General features: G+C 38.3%; 1 protein-coding gene across 1 annotated transcript; it reads right to left on the bottom strand.

Annotated features, from left to right (window-relative positions):
* Positions 1 to 3,972: 3,972 nt before the first annotated feature.
* SF3A3 (splicing factor 3a subunit 3) lies at positions 3,973 to 15,497 on the bottom strand. Its single transcript, XM_053454560.1, has 17 exons — positions 15,347 to 15,497; positions 14,020 to 14,067; positions 13,890 to 13,942; positions 13,121 to 13,226; positions 12,948 to 13,020; positions 12,490 to 12,581; positions 11,893 to 11,975; positions 11,117 to 11,255; positions 10,821 to 10,889; positions 10,487 to 10,554; positions 8,476 to 8,583; positions 7,842 to 7,911; positions 7,013 to 7,177; positions 6,702 to 6,812; positions 5,825 to 5,915; positions 5,525 to 5,580; positions 3,973 to 4,520 (listed from the first exon to the last, which is right to left on the bottom strand). The coding sequence occupies exons 1-17, from the start codon at positions 15,440 to 15,442 to the stop codon at positions 4,443 to 4,445; spliced, it is 1,506 nt and encodes a 501-aa protein (XP_053310535.1). The 5' UTR covers positions 15,443 to 15,497; the 3' UTR covers positions 3,973 to 4,442.
* Positions 15,498 to 18,203: the final 2,706 nt, after the last annotated feature.

Below are 18,203 nucleotides of genomic sequence, written 5' to 3'. Positions count from 1 at the left end.
ATCAAGTATTTGGCTTATAAAACACATGCCCAAATTACCTGAATTACACAGGGCCAGTTCATCTGCTTGTGTAGAAGATAACTGGGGTTGGTCCTTAAGAAAGCCTAGTGACAATAATGATATGGGTAAAGTCACTCTCCTGCAAACTTGTACTTTAGTAAATATGTTTTAATAGACTTGAGTGGTGTGCACTAGTGAAAAGAGCAGACTCTGTCCTTCAAATGTTTAAGTGCATGCCTGCAGCTAAAAACTTACTTCAGTCCAACTAAGCACTCTGTCAATACACAACCTATCGAGCGTACGTGACTTCAGGATTTAAGAACAAGACCAACATACAACTACCGCAACTCTAGATTGCTTTTCTTGTTTTAAGAATGAAAAAACACATGTTAAACGACGTATGAATAAAACAACACAATCATGCAGACCTATTAATATGCAAATAGCAACTAAACAATGTATTATCTTATTACTGATGTTTTTCATTTCTTACTCTCTGTATTTTCCCTAATATTTTCCCCTGAATCTTCCCAATTTTTTTTTTTTAACAATATAATGTTCTTTTTTTTTTTAATCAGAAATACCTTACTGCCCAATGTATTTATTAAATATAATATATATAAAAATATTTCTAGCGAATTTGCTCCTGTCTCTTCTATGCTGTGGCTCACATGATTCTCCCTTCTTAGGGTAAGGCTTGATAAGTTACACCAAAAAATAAAACGTTCAGAAATCCATTGTTGTAACTCACGTACACAAGTAGATCCTGCGGAGACGCTGTAATATTTTGTAGCTGCGTGAACAGAGGTTGAAAGCAACAGTATGATCTGATATTTTCCTTTTGTTCCAAAACCTTGTCACAGCTCCACCCCCATGGGATGCTCCGTCTTATTCACTGCATAACATTAGAATAAGCTTCTCCACTCGTGGCAAAAAAAAGCATGTCTTTTGTTCCAAAAAAAGAATGCGTCTTTGGATTTTTTTATGTTCTTCAAGGAAAGGGGAAACAACAAATACATTTAAAAGTAACAAAAGAACACAAAGTTCAGAATATCAATATAACACTTTTGTCATTGTTTTCATTCTTCTCTTTTAGCCTATAACAATCCACACAACAATATGTATTTATGTTTTATTGTAAGCGGTTTGTAACATCATCCAGTCTGTGGGATGTATATGCTGCATAGACCACACTCACAGGCAGCCAGTTACTCTACCAAGTGGGATTCACGCAATGCTCTGCACACTAGGACGGTCACTAAAGCCCCAATGGAGTTCACAATTAGGATCAATCGCAGTACCCTGGAAAGGGTTTTCAATAGCCCCTTTGAGACCAGAGGGCTGTTAAATGCATTGTATATTTAAAGAGTTATACAGGCCGTCTGGCATTAAAAAGGTTAAAGCAGTTGCACTGCCCAATGGTTAGTTACATGCTTAAACAAATCCTATTAAGAGACCAATAGCTCTATACACACATTGATTCCATATTTTGATTTTAATGGCTTTGGTTTTACTACTATGCTTTTTTTCTGGTTTTTAAGATACCTACTGTTTTAATCATGTTAAAGGAAATAAGTTGCTTGGTCCCTGTACAAGTTTGTATCGACAGCACATGATTCTAATAAAATAACTCACAGGGTAATTGTCAGCAAACAAGTGAATAAACTACCTAATATATATATATATATATATATATATATATATATATATATATATATATATATATATATATATACAATCCAGAACAATCAGTTACAAAAAGCATTCAAGCCTTATTTTTATGTTAAAAACATGTTACAGTCCAATGCATTTTAATTGGTGCAGACATTCTTTAGTAACTAGAGTTAAAATGAGACTACCCTCTCATTTAGCTCCTCCCCCAGCAGCCTCTACTTAAAGCACAGAGCATTCATCAGTACGCTTCTTGCACATGTTCAGAACTAGACTTTATTAGACTCCTTATAATGCCTAGGGTAGAAAGCAAATATTGAGGAAAAATAGGAAATATTTCACTTTTGTGAGCCAGCAACCAACTTTGTAAAGCTATAATTTAATCATGGGAACCAGGGGCATAAGTAGAAACCATGGGGGCCCTGGTACGAAAATTGCCCCGGGGCCCCCAAACTTCTACAGCTAGTCTGTCCCATTATTGCCCCCAAACAAATTGTCTGTGCCTTCTTTGCTGCTTGCCCTCCCTTCCAACATATGTAAACACACACAAATTACACACTTACTCATACTCGCATATATTTTATATATACATAAAAAACACAATATACACACAAACACATACATCCCACCTCCCTCCCGTCCCTGCAGCCTCGGTTTCACATGACCCTGATACACCCCCCATGCTGGTTCAAAATAGTTTAGAAAGGGCTCTTCCAACCTCGAACGGGGAGGTCCAGGTCAGAAGGGCCCTTTCTAAATTATTTTGAAAATATATGAGGAGACTGGAACAAAAGGGCCCCCCCTAGAGGCAGCTGCTACCCCTGTGGTTACTCCAGTGATGCAAACACAACCTTTGAGAGTTGCAGAGTACATATCGAACATCATACATAAAAGCTAGTAGAGCTCTGCTTTACCACTGAGAAATCCAGTGGAATCAATTTTTTTCCTGCTGCCTCCAAACTGTTAGTCTTCATATCCTTCTTTGGTCTTTCAAAGAGGACTATCTCCCTCACCACCATAAAGGCCACCAAACTGACCTGGTGAGTTTTAGAATACTAAAAACACTCAGTGTCTCTGTATGAGCACTTAAAGAGACAGTTTGATGTCCCAAGTACCAATTCCAAAGAAAAGTGCACATTAAAGTACCTTTTGAGCATTTTAATATACATGACTGAAAACTCTCCACCTCTTCCAGGGTCCGATTATTCTTGCCGCTCGGTAGCAGGAGAGTGCATTCCACACAGACGGATAGAGGCTCTTGTTAAGCCTCCTTATGATGTGTGAGGAGCCAGCGCTGGAGCTGACCGGCAGTAAATATATCAGGTGCCAGGAGACGTGTACAGCCAAACACATCCCCGACACAATAAAAAGCGGGGAGGTGGGGAAAGATTCAAATGGATATGAAGTATTCTGCCATGAATCCTGCCATGCATTTGCAATGCGAACAATGGCACTGCTTGACTATCACATGCTTTGAAGTGCATATGATGGCTGCAATGTCCCTTTTAACCTGTAAGCTTGCCCTACCCCCTGGCCTTAAAAAGCCTTCTATGAAAACATTGAATTCCACCATTTGTTCTCACAATACCACCAGAATTCTGGGGGGGGGGAATGACCACTTCTACAATCAAACTGCAGGCCTCACCTTCTGTATCCTTTCCTCTCAACCTACAAATAGATTACCAGCCTTAACACATTGATATTATTGTTACATTTATTTAGTCAGTTTTAATGCCATTGTTCATTTTCACCCTCCTCATAGTAACAGCGCAACAGAATCTACTGGCGCTATTACACACATATAGTTAATAGACTAAAAACTGAGATATGCTTTTAAGCATGTTTGAATATTACAAATATTTGTAGTTGACAGGCTTAGCGTGATGCATTTTCATATCAAGGATTGAAAAGACGCGCCCTCCTTTGTTATAGAGGAAAAGGATGTTTCTCTCTGTTATACTGCCCACCAGCTACACAAATTAACGGAAGGAAATGTCCTGGAGTTGACTTTGATGTTCATACAAAAAAAAAAATCCACGATGTTCAGGAATATTTTGAATACTTTTAAATTTACCCACAATTTATTTTTTTGGGTAAAACTGCCCTTTTTTTCTAGAGTCACTGGTGGATATTTGAAGAAAGTGGATATAATGAAAACATGACTGCCTCCTTTGGAAATGATAAATGTTTTGTGTGCAGACAGACCATTCAGAATTAGGTGGACACGAATGTCAAGCCAATTTTAAATCCTCTCTGGACCATGCCTTTAGATGGCATGTAAATGCATATAAACAGACACTATTAGAAATGTGAATCTTTTAATGTATCCAATAGTATATAAAAGTTTACAGTCGTTTGTACATTTTATGTTTGACAGTTTATAATGGCAGAATCACAAAATCTTACTTGACTGAAAATAGTTCAAATAAAAGGGTTATTTTTTGAGAAGTGTACCTAGGAGACGAGGTCCGTATTAGACATTTAATTCAAGCAACCTCTGACTCTTGTCCGTTTTACTCTGGATACTCTTCAGCTCTGGGAGATTCAAACTTTTTTTTTTTTGTTTGTTTTTTTTTGTTAAAGAAATGTATCACCCCCAAAATGTTTTCTTCTTTTAATTGAAAAATACGAGGACTAACAGAGGCTGCATTTGGTAGCAGGCATCTGTAAACACAAATCACAGAAGGAGGGTAGGAGGTGGACTCTTTAAATGTACATTGCTATCAAAAAAGGAAAACTACAATCATAAAACCTCTCAGGGACCATTGGAACTACAGAAGTCCTTGTCGTTTAAGATCTTCATATGTCTTTTTGTTTACAACGTTCCCACTGGAGTCTTCATATTCCTCCTGTTTACAAACAGAAAAGAAATGAATATGTTTACATATAAACAGACACTGAACGGTGATGAAGCAGTTCAACAGTCTAGCCTCTATTCCCTGTTCAAAACACAAAATATTTATTCTTGACCAGGACATCAGTATGTCTACCCTGTGTAGTCTTGAACATTCCTGCCCCGCAACAGCTACTGAAAGACTTTTACACTGTCAGTTTTCTAGCCACTGGTCTTACTAGACTACTTCTCCATGAGAAACTTTCAGGTTGTAAATTTGTCTGTAGGTATGAAGTTTTTGTTTAAAGGAGACGAAGCTCTGCAATTGTTATTGAAGAGTTCAGTAATTATGATGGACTAAAAAGGCAAAAAAAAAAAAATCCATAATAGGCAGGTTTTGTCCAAATACATATACTTTATAAACTATTTTACTAAGGCATGTTATGTTGGTTTGTTAACAAAAACCAAAAGGAAATATATAAAAAAAAATATTGAACCCCCCAACTCTAAAGGTTTCCCCCACAGATGACATTTGAAAGTTGGGGGTGCGGGCCATCTGTGTCTTAACCCCTTCAAGACCGGGACACACCAGGTACGTCATTGATGATGCACGATCCAGCGGCAGCAAATCCCCCTCGGTCCCGTGCACGTGATCGCTTCTGAAGCGAATCACGTGTACGGAACTAGGAAATTTAAATGGGTACGCAGCACCCAAATGCCGGTCTCGAAGGGGTTAAAATAGTGTTTTGCCACCAACTGCTTAGAGATCACTATAGATGCATAGAACACAACATGCACACCAGCAAAGCATAGCACAAAAAACAGGGAGCTCTTTGCTCAAGAGGGATTTCGTAAGGTTTGTAAAACCCCTCGGGTGTTAGGCATTCTGTAAATGACAGTGAAACCACTGAAGTGACGTAGATACAGAGAGATAATTATTCCACACTTGCTTGTCTAAATGGTGTATGCAAAACATTACTCCATTATGAGTCAACAGAAAAATAACTAATACGAGCTTACCTCTGTATCAGGCTGCCATCTTTCGGTAGACTTCTGGAGCTTGAGTTTTGACCATACTAGAAAAGCAGAATAAAAAAATGAAATAAGTTATTTTCTTTTTTTTATGATAAAACCTGTTTTTACAGAGTTGGTCACTTAAACTTCCAACACTGGGATAAGCAACAACCCTCTGAGCGACGTGTAAAACAATAAAACAAAATCAGAATAGTGGAAAAAAATATTTGATTAGGGGTATAATGCTGTACAGAATGATAGCTTGACAGAAGGCAAATACTCTATTATACATGGATGTTAACTTACAAGAAACAGCGTCCTCGATCTGTGTTACATTGGCAAAGTGGGCAGTGTTGGGAATCCCAAGACACCTCATACCATGAGCATGGCGCCATTCCTGGGGATGGAGAGAGATTAGATCAATTACTTCTGTACAACAATTGTTTGACCCTCTCAGTTAGGAAAACAGTCACTAGGAAGACAGACACTCATTCTATTAACCCCTTCAGTCCCCTATCGTTTGACAGCCTGGACCCCCCCTTTCAGCAGAAGCCAGCATCGCTGTCTTTCTGCTGCCTGATCGCATGTAACAGCTTCCGGCGCCAATGCCGGAAAACTTAGTTTTAAATCAGGACACCTGAATTGATAAACTTGGAGGGGATTTTCCATCAATTTGCCTAATTGTGTGAGGATACAGTAGGAAAATATATAAAAAGTGGAGGTTTTTTTTTCTAATTTTCACTAGTTTTTACAAAATTTCTCGTACTACATTTTCAGCTAATTATCTAACTATGGTATCAAAGGAAAGCACTATCCCTCCTTGAAAAAACAATATATAGTTTACATGGTTACACTATTTGCAAGAAAGGAGAATAATGGCTGAACAGTCATACTGCAAAAATGGCAAAATTGCTCTGTGCTTTGAGGTACCAAAAACCCCTGGGACTGAAGAGGTTAAAATACAGCATCAAGTAAATGGGGCCATACAATGCCTAGTTGCCAACTCCAACAATGTTAATTTTAATAGACAGACAAAAAGACAACAAGAAAAAGATGTTATTGTAGAGAGGCCATGAAATGCGGTCAAGGACTGAAGAAGTCCAGCTCTGATAAACAACAGCACGTGACACCAACAGAGCAGGAGGAGACCATTGCAGCTGAGTAGATGGTAGCAGAAGCTCACCGCAAAGTGACGCTGGAAAGCCTTGGGCCCTCTGTACGTGTAATTTCCACAAATTTCACAGTTATAGTTGATGTTCAGGCCATGCAGCTTGTATAACCAGTAAGGTATGGGCTGTAAAAGAAAGCGTGGCACTTTTAATGGTGCTGAAGAATCTCATGTGGGAATATAAACAATGCAGACATTTCCACAAATACAAGTTACATGCAAGAAATCCTTTGTAATAAAAATGTTCTTATTGAAACCTGAATATGAAAGCACAGTTTACAGTCCACATTTTATCATACTTGCAGCAGCTGTAGGTTCATGCTCACCTTGCCATCCCAACCAAGAGGAAGGTTCTTGGGATTGTAAATGATTTCATTCTCTTCATCGTCGCTCTCGCTTTCGCTAATCTGTTCTTCCTCCTCCTCTTCTCGCTCCTCCCCGGTTCGGGCCTGCTTGCGCTGCACATTTTCATGGGTCAGGTGCCTTTGTTCCTGCAACCAGGACAAACCAAGATAACACCACACACTCTAACGCACAAAAAAGGCATAGCTGGAGTCCAAAGGGGACCAGCAACTACAGTTAATCAAACTCAATTACAAAGTCTACCACCTCAAGCAGAGTAATTATGTTACACTTGGTTTATAAGTAAAGGTGGCAAAACTATTAAGCTAATATGGTTAACAGCAACAAATGAATCACAACCTAAATTTAAAAAGGGACAAATATTCTCACGTTGATTCAGAGCTATAGTACCTCTGAAGCAGAGAAGACTTTCTGCCAACAGGCAGGAAAATCATTGAATGTTTTGCCAACATTGGCTACAGGGGTCTCTCGGCTTAATAAGAAACGAAGAGGATTTATTCCCTAAAGTGGGAGCTTGTAGGAGACCTGAAGGTTCGACTGACAGATTTCCTAATGCATTATGAAGGGCCAATAGTGATAACTTACTGAAGCAAGAAGGTTTGCGCTGGCTATGTGTAGATCTAAACCATCTGTGGGGAGGCTTTTAAGAAATTTGTCTAACTGAATTACAAACCTCATTTTGCAGGAGCAATACACCAGGTTACCACCTCATACTTCACTCCGGCTACGAAATAAACCTTTGCACTTGCAGTCCCTATTTAAAACATAAGTTTAGCAACATTCTAAACTTACCCCTAGAGTTTCAACATATTCATATATCTGAGCTTCAAGAAACGCAATGTCCTTGTTCTTCTCTGTATCTCTGCAGAATAAAACGTGGGTGACACACAACATTATTCATTTGCCTCATCTAATATTAAAGGAGATCTGACAAATTCTACCATTTACCGCTCTGTACAACAACAAACTGTGTTTACAGATATATATAAAATAAAAACATCCTTTGCGCATACCATGATCTCATTCTTCCCCATTAAGCCATGTCTTCCAATGGTAAATTCATAATTACTGTGCATTACCGAGAGCGTTTGTAAACGTTGGTCAGGAGAAAGGAGACAACTTCCAGAAAGGAAATTGATCAGATTATGCTGGATGATACCCCCAAACCAATTACTTGGATTGTCAAAAGATATATAAACAAAATAAATATAAATATGTTTTAATTAATTCAGTTACTCTAAAATGCGACAGCTATCCTATGACAGCATCTAAGTTGGCCTGACAGCAATGATGTACAGCGACCAAAGGACAGAAATTAAAACCAGGACTGAACATTGTTTTAAGAAACAATTGAATTAAAATTGGAAGCACAGAAAATTAAATGTCTGGCACATACACATCATGAACAGAATTGTGAATCTCTTACCTTCTTGTGCCTTTTGCTTTGGGATTCTTTGCAAACAAAGAGGTCTCCAGGGATTCCAAAGATTTGCCTTTAGTGCTAAAAAGCCTCTGTGCTCTCTCTTCTAGGGTTCTATAATAAAAGAGGAAGGGAATCAGACAGTCCATGTGTTTAAAAAAAAACGTGAATTTCCATAAAAGCGCTCCTAAAAATAGGACATTTTTGACACATATCCCTTAGATATAAGAGATGTTCTTCTAAAGACTTGACTTGCAAGTAAGAAAAATTAATCCCCTGTTGCATGCCGCAGATCCGGCAAAAATATTAGAGAAGGTAACGCCTAAGGACTAAGAGGGCAAATATAAAACAAAGCTTAAGGAGGCACAACACATTGTTGGATGCGCCAAAGCACACAGAGAAAAAATGCCAGGTTGTTTTTTTTTTGTTTTTTTTTAAATACAAGTCAAAGCAGAAAAGGGGAAACAAGGAAAAATGAAAGGCAAATGGAGAGTTATGTAAATGAGGATAAAGATCTAGCCGATTGCCTGAATACCTCCGTTTAGTTTTTACAGAGGAAGGTGAAGAGAAGGGACCTCAGAAAGGAGAAACAGGGAGACGCGAAGCATGTGTGTTTGCAGAGAAAGATGCTCTACAGACATATCCATGTAGCCTGGCAGGAGAAGTTCCAGAAAATTGGAAGTTGGCAATTGTAGTACGCCAGTTGTCGGGGAGTAAGTGAAAACAACGCTAAAAGAACGATAGTTAAATATCTGGATGTAAATGGCGTGCAAGATCAGAAACCGGGAGAATTAAATTAATTTTGTGTCTGTGGAACTAAAATAATAGGCCAGGGAGGAGCAGTACATATAACCCATCTGCATTTCAGTGAGGCACATGACACTGTCTCTCATGAAAGGATCAGTGACCGGAGACTAAAAGAGAAAAGTCTTGTCAAGTGGGGTAAGCGAGGGATCAGTATTGAGACCTGTGCATTTTAATATTTTTAGTGATATTACAGAATGGTAAAGTATGCCTTTTTTTGCAATGATACAAAAGGTCTACAAACAAGGTAGACCTTCCTGGTGGAAGATTTAAGTTGATTAGAAAAGGTTGAGAGCGCGTCGGCTGCAGTTTAAAATAACGATAAATGTAAAATAATGCACTTGGGACTGTTCTCTCCATGACAACAGAAGAGGGAGACTCGGAAGTAATTATTTCTGAGGACTTAAGGGTAAGCAAGCAGGGTGCTGAATTATATTGCTAGAGATATTAGTAGCAGGAAGAGGTGGTTCTGCCACCTTGAGCATTGTGTACAGTTATTGAGACCCTCATCTCCAGAAGGATATTAACATATTGGAAAGCATTCAGAACATGGCTAATAAAATGGTTTGCAGGATAAATATTTATTGGGAAAGACTAAGGAATTTTAATACGTACATCTTGGATGAATGGATAGAGGGGGAGGTGTGACAAACATTCAAATACAGAAAAGTGATTTTAACAAAGTACAGGAGGGGCATAAAAATGTTAGAAGAGACTATTGTTTAAAACTGGAGTGTAAGATGTCTATATGTAATGTGAAAATGTTTTATGTTACTGAGAGGGTGATAAATGTAACAGTCTTCCATCAGAAATGGTAGAAGCTCAGAGAAAAGCAATTTAGGCATGAGGCCTAAAGCTATCCCCGAATCTAAGACAAGACTGACTAAGATCTGTCTCTCTAAACCAGACAGACTAGATGGGGTGAATGGTCTCTACCTGTCGTCAAACTCTTTGTATGTTTGCACGTAATGAGTGATGTTTCCTCTACTTAATTATAATGCTCATTTCTGCTCTTGCAAAATAAGATTTTGACATTTTGTCCACTCTATTATATATATATATATTTCTAGAACAGCTATAGAACATTTTACTGAAGTAGATAAGTTTTAGCCTAAAGCGTAAACATAACTGCTCAAAATGTAGATGTAGATGGATCTCATAATTCAAAGACAAACATATGTGATCGGGACAGACACCAGAACAGTCTACTTACCCTCCACATTTTAAACCCAAAGCCAACAAAGCAGACTTTAATCTGTCTAATCCAAGAGAGGCCAACTCCTACGATTAATGAAAAAAAGTTTGTTTTTTTACTTCACAAGGACAGCAAGACAGAGAACAATCTAACAAATCTAATCAAAATAGTCAGCAGGAAAGTTACATCTCTCCATGATTATGCCAGTAGCTAACATTATTTGTTGGGTGCTACTCAACAACAGAAAGCAATATTATATATAATGTATTTATGACTTATCTGGGTAGAAGGTTCCACAAATTTACACAACACCTCTAGAATAGTTGGAGATGAATTTGTAAATGCTACTTACCTCCCAAGAGGAAAAGGCAGAGAGGTCTAGATGAGCTCCAGAGTGAGTGAGAGCACTGCTAGTCTCTTTCTGAAAATGACAGAAAAAAAAAAACAGCTTACATCAGCAACGATTACTTGTTATTGCAGAAAATCCTCAAGAATTGTTGCATGAGGTGAATTGTGAAGCAGCCATATATTAAAAATGACCGCTACTAGATTTATCAGTTCAATTAGACCCAAAGCAATACCAATGTCAGGAAGGGTTCGCTCAAAAACACATGCAGAGTCAAATGTACGGCCTGCTCCCTTACTTACCGGCCAGCCTGGGAATGCCCCAGCGTCCCACTTTTTCTCAAAATCTATCTGTATCTTGCCAAACAGCTCATTCTGATCCAACAGTGGCTTCACTCGATCAGTGTAATCTTGAAGATATTCTAGAAGCACCTCTAAGTACCTACAGGAGAAGCCAAAAAAAAAATGGTTATAGGTGAAACGTCCATCTTATTCTCAAACGATGTAAAACCCAATTATTGATGTCAAATTTACTTCAAGAATGTTTGTTTATATCATTGCATGAGCAAAAATGGTCAACCCTAAATGGTTATTAGTTACCGTTACAAGGTTTTAGAGACTTGCATTAGTCAATGAGGCATGCATCCGTATTTTTTTTTTAATTTTATTTAGCGGCAAATATCCTTGCCACTTTACGGTATAATAAGGAAGACATTAATTCATCTGGTTTGGCAGTAGGTAATGGAGGTCAAACCAGACACTAGAACTGCCTTAAGCATGCCTTTACCTTCCAGTAACAGAATGTTTCAAAAAGTTCCATTACAAGAATTCTTAAAAGATAATAAGCAAACCAAATTCAAAGGATATTGTGTTATAAACACAAGAGAAGCTGCATTTTAAAATTTCAACCTAGATTAGCATTTCAAGAGGAGATAGAATGTCAAAGCATACAATTACAAATCAACCCTCTAGCTCCAGCCATATATTTCAAAGGGCCCTGTTTTAAAACGATCGGCTTGTTTTAATTAAACTGTCATGTCTACATACTGCAATAAAATAGTCTGGTTTCAAATACCTACCGTTTGTATTCTGCATTTTTCCTCTCTTTCGGAATGTCAAAAAGTTGGTCAAACGATGACAAATACGTGATGTAGTCAATTTTCTGAAAAACAAACATTTGACTAATATAAAATAATTCATGGACCTGGCAGGAGTTAAAATATACTAGGACATCCACTAACAGCAACAATCACGTGTATTGCTCATTTAAAAAAAAAATGCATTTATTATGCACTTGAAGCAGCCAGTCGGTGGCAGGAAAGCATGCAGTTCGAGGGGAGTGCTTTCAGAGTTTGGATGTTCAGAGTGCCAGCACTGGAGAAGACTAGCAGTAAGTTTATATTGTATGTGTGTTTGGGTGCACAAATAGCAGCTAGGGGCAGGCAAAGGAACAAATACATCTAAGGGGGGTTTCTGATTCTTCCGTGGGAGCTGTGAGTTAAGAGCAATCCTTATGGAAAACTAACTGTAAAAAAGTAATCTATCGCAGAGGTTACTAATTTTATTCGCTGGCATACATATTGTACCATTTTAGTTCACTGGAATAATGTTTCGTATAAACACAACATATAAACTAATCAATGCTTAACACACGTTTCTGCTCCATTATAGTTTACCTCTGATGATTTGAGATTAATGTACTTCAGGTAACAATCATGTAGATCCAAATAACGTCCATAACCCTCTTCATCCGTGAACTCCACTAAATCTGTGGCACAGGAGTATAAGGTTTTAAAAAACAATAATTACAACACCAAGTAATATAGTCCTGAAATAAGCCTGGTTAGGATGACACCTATAGGTTTTAATGTTCTCAGAGATTGTCCTACATACCCCAGATGGTTGCACACTCATGTGCCTTATAGAAATGTTTTCCATTACAGAAAAGCACAGTGGCTATGTACAAGTACTGACTGAAAGGCATAGCATACGCAAGTAAAATATTCCTCTATAGTCTGATGGCATATCACTGCAGGTTTAAAGGGTCATCAAAGCATTCTATCATTTACACACCAATAGCTATGGGAAAGTTAATGTGCAATGGGTGGCATTTGTTTTTTTGATGCAGACTTACTTTGCGCCTCCTCGCTTGGGTTTTCTTTGGACTTTAGAAGCTCGTCAAATTCAACAGACATGGGCACGCAGATCTTTGGAAACAAGGAAAGATGTACAATGATTCTGGCAACACAGCAAGTAGGGCTTTTAGCCATATATTTCAATAATAAAAAAATTGCCTTGCTAACTCACCTCGTTTGGATGTTTTCTGTGAAATTCTTTAATCAGTTTCAACCTGTTGTAGAATTCACCAAATTCATTTGGTCCTGAAATTGCATTCAGCTCTTCTTTACGCAATCTATGGGAACAAAAAAAAATTAAACATTTTTAATAAGGAAGAATAAATCAAGCGGTATCTGAGAAATTTAGGTGGCCTCTCCCATCATTTATACATAAGTGGGTACAGATAAATTGCTTAATTCAAACCACATAGGTTTACTTGTAGAAAATACTGGCAGAAGTCGGATTTGGGAAGAGAAAGATTTGCTTTAAGGACCCCAAATCTGAATACATCCTAGGAGCCAGGCATTCTAGAAATGGTGCTGCCGAGCCACATATTTGTTTTTATGGACTACCGAACTTGAGTTATCAAAATCCTGGCTGCCCCCTATGTCCTAAACATACTCAACATACTATTTTGAACAAATACACACTAGGAACATTATCAGTTGACTGTAGGCATAAAGCTATCCAGAATCTAAGACAAGATCAAGGACTGATTAAGTCTTTAAACATAACAAGAGGCAGACCAGGTGGGCCGAATTGTTCTTATCTGCTTTTAAACTCTGTTTCTACGATTGCAGAGTCCAGTAACCATTGCCCCCATCTGCTTAAATTGGTTGCCGTCTGTATAACTCAGTGCACAGCACTAGAGAATCTGTCGGTGCTCTATGTAATAATAAAAAATATATAGCCATGGCAAAGAACAATCTTGCATATATATTTTACAAAACATTCTTACCCATCTTTATCTTCATATAAATCCCTTAGATTTGCGCTTACATCCATGTATCGCTGAAAGAAAATATAAGCATTAATATGTTTTTTAATTGGTTTAAAACACATGAAATAAATAAAAAAATGGAACTTACATCTTGCATTGTTCTTGCCCTGTGATCAGAGTTTATCTGCTCCCTTAACTAAAACAAGAAACAAATGTTAGGAAACAAATATTACACATCCAAGCCATACAAAGAACACATAATACACTAAAGCAAGGGCATCCAACCTGCGGTCCTCCAGTTTCTCTGCAGGACTACATCTCCCATAATGCTCTTTCAGCTAAAATGCTGGCTGAGGAGGATGGGAGATGTAGTCCTGCAGCTGCTGGAGGGCCGTAGGTTGGACGCCCCTGCACTAAGGAATAAAGACGCATAACTTTCCTCTATGGGGTAAAAGACTAACATTTACAATGAAAAGGAGAAATATATACATGGCAGTAGGACCTCATCCCTCAAGGACAGCAATATATAAAATAGAATCGATCAATATGTTAGCATATCACAAACACAATACTAACCATAATCCTGAAAGAAAAAAGCTTAAGAATCAAAAGCTTACGTGACCACGTGATGTCCCAATAATAGGTATGACCTTTAAAAAAAACACTCCAACATATCCCATAAAATGTTTTTGGATGCTAGGACATGCATCGCCTCTTAAAATGCCCAGATATATAAAGCATGCAGGCAGGGCAAAGATTACTTCTATAGAGTGGTGACCAGTAGAGAAAGAGTGTAGACTTTTTTGTTTTATATATTGGTGAAAATACCATATATGAAAATGCCAAACAGAAACACACTTTCAGGTGGGCTTTAGGGCCTATCACAAACTTTAAACCCATACCATAATCAATTTTCAGCTGATCAAAACATTTCTTGAAGACAATACAGCAAGGTTTTATTATATATATATATACACATTACACACATATATATATATATATATATATATATATACACACACACACACACAGTATTATGTCTGAGCTAGTAAAAATAAGTGATCTGGGTTCCACAGGTCACACCTGCGGGGTTCCTTTAGTGCTTTAGCTGCAGACTTGTAGGGTGAAATTGAGCATGAGCACAGCACATATATACACACCTGCACTTCAACTGCATGCATATTAAAAAACGCAACGTGTAAAATATGGTCAAGCAGCACAATGAGCATGCACTCAATGGTGCCAACCACTCCAAGAACTTCATCATCACGTCATGATATTAACAGGTCTATATCAAACATATGCCTCTGAGGACAATATAAATCCTCCTCTGACTTTATAAACTAATCCTGCATCTCCCATTGCTACACGCCACTCCAGTCCGTTCCCCGCCTTCTTGCCGCCTGTGATATAACCCCAGCCGCCAGGCCTCATCCCGACCTCCTCGTCCGCCGCACACTACCAGCCCAGCTCACCGTGGCTTTCTTTCCCATCATTTCTTTGGTCATAACATCCATGAGCCGCTCTTTTTCCTCATGATACCGCCGCTGCTGCTCCAGGATAGTCTCCATCTTGCCAAACGCACAAACCGGAAGAAGTACCTGTGCGCGTGAAAACCTTTCCCATGCGTTCTACTAAAGGAAATGAACGTTCCGGCAACGGCAGAAAAAAAAAAGTTCCGAAGCTCCTGGAAACAAGGAAGGAAGGAAAAGACAGCAACTCGTCAGCAATTTCACACATTATATACAAAAATAAACTGCGTGTAAACAGCCATATATACACGACCAAGCGGCAATATTTTTTTTAACTGACGGCGTTATTTCTGACTTTAAACAGGGTCTTCTTTATTTTTACCTCTATTTTTACCGAGTGTCCCTGCTTAGGAGTCATTTCTTAGCACCCCTCCATGCCTCTCCTATGAGCTCTAGGATAATGTTTGTTGTGTACGAGTCCATCACATTGTTGTACTGCTCTAAAAGTCAAAATAATGTTTGTAGAAACAGCAGAAAATGGATTTATAGAGTACCCCCTTCATGGTTTCACCCCTTCCTCGTGTCCAGAGCTTTTATTTTGCCATTTTTAGCTTATATTTGTTCAAGCATGATTCCCCATTTCCATTTTATATCATTTTTTTTAAGACAGATGAGGTTTTCTACTACTTCTACCACTTCACAGTCATTATGAATAATAAGTAAATAGCAATACACATTAAAAAAAAAATCTTTGCAATTTTAATTGAGATTTCTTTCACAAATTAGGTCCCACTAATAAAAAAAACTTTGCAATCGCACTCCTATCATGCCAAGTCATATTGTTGAATTTTTTTGCCCAATTGTGGTGTGTTACTTATTTTTAATAAAAGTGTGGTTAACACACCAAAATTGGAGAATTTTTATTTCGGTGTATCCCTAGGATAAATAGAACTATTTCATTTTTACTTATCCAGAATCCTGAATTTGTAGTCACAAAACTTTCTAGGCCCAGAAATCAGTGAGAGGAAAAGTAAAGGTTTTGTGTCATTTACTTTATTTTAATCTGCATATTTTATTAAAGGCCCGCGCACGTATACCATTCTGATGAAGTGGCCCACTGCAGGAAAAACTTGGACACCCCTGACCTAGGTGTTGTGTGTGCAGGTCACCATAGTCATGGCGACAGCATAGCTCTGTGATGCAACAAATGCATACCAACACAAAGACCAAAAAAGAAGGCGCGCAGGAAGACTTGGCCGCCACCTTAAGTCTAACTTCAACAAATGTTGCACTGGCAAGTTGTTACATTCTCTCACTTCTTACATGTTTCACATTTGTGCCGAACTATGATTTTTGTATTTGCAGCGATATTGTATCCATGAGTGCATTCCAAATCAAAAAGCAAATATAGAGTAAATAACAAAACCTTATGTTGTGCACTTCAGCTCATGCGCACAATTTCCGGCTCGAACGGTAGTCATGGCGACAGCATATCTCCCAACATTTAAAAATGTGAAAGAGGGACACTTTTTTACAAAGATTTCGCAAAACCAATACAAGCAATTGCACCTTACAATCTCACGCTTGCATCGCCACTTAAAACACGCTTCATTTTTGTCAGTACATTCATGCATAGTAAAAATAACCAACACATTGAATTGAATTCCCATAAGGCTCAGCCAGACATACTACTTCCATGATGCTGGCTGAGCGTCATAGGAAGTGCAGCAACAGTAAAGCTGCAGATGCTAGCTGTGAACTAAAATTCCTATGATTCTCAGCCAGTCAGGTGTCCACCATAATACTGGCTGAGCATCATTGGAAGGGTAGTCCACAGCAGCAGAGACATTCTTTTAATTAGCCTCCGTCCCAGGACCCCTACACACTGCCTTTACACACACCTGCCCATAAACACACATATACACATGTACTGCCTTTACACACACCTGCCCATAAACATACATATCCACATACACACAGAGACGTATCTACTGAAAATAGCGCCTATGGCAAGCACTGAAATTGCGCCCCTGTCCAAATATCTAAAACCCATTTACTAGCCCCTGCTGCCCATATATATATATATATATATATATATATATATATATAAATATTAGTCCCTGCTGCCGATAGCGGGTATAGATCAACACACAAACCCAGATCAATTGAAATTCACTTGTGCACTGAAGGTATATATCAAATAAACAGAATCAGACATACAAGTCCTGTATTTGCAGGTATACAATAATACCGTATTTGCTCGATTATAAGACGACCCCGATTATAAGACGACCCCCCAAAATCAAAATATTAATTTAGGAAAAAAACAAAAAGCCTGAATATAAGACGACCCTATAGGAAAAAAGTTTTACCAGTAAATATTAATTCATGTAAATTATTTTTTCATGTTTAATAAAAGCTATGATTGAGAAAAATATATTTTTTAAATTTCCTTTTATTTGCCAACCTGCCCCCCCCCCAGTTATGCCACTCTGCCCCCAGAAATGCTTTATACCCCCCTATTTGCCACTCTGCCCCATGATATGCCTTATACCCCTATATGCCACTCTGGCATATAGGGGGTTAAAAGGCATATCATGGGGCTGAGTGGCATATAGGGGGTTAAAATGCATTTCTGGAGGTATATAGGCATATCATGGGGCTGAGTGGCATATAGGGGGTTAAAATGCATTTCTGGAGGTCCAGAAATGCATTTTAACCCCCTATATGCCACTCAGCCCCATGATATGCCTTTTAACCCAGCATGTACTGGCTGCCTTGCCTTGATAGGAGTGTGATTGCTGTTAGCAGTTTGATATATATATATATATATATATATATATATATATATATCAAACTG

Source organism: Spea bombifrons, chromosome 2 (assembly GCF_027358695.1).
Source record: "Spea bombifrons isolate aSpeBom1 chromosome 2, aSpeBom1.2.pri, whole genome shotgun sequence".
NCBI classification, from domain to species: Eukaryota; Metazoa; Chordata; class Amphibia; order Anura; family Pelobatidae; genus Spea; species Spea bombifrons.
This window is presented reverse-complemented; position numbering and strand designations above follow the sequence as displayed.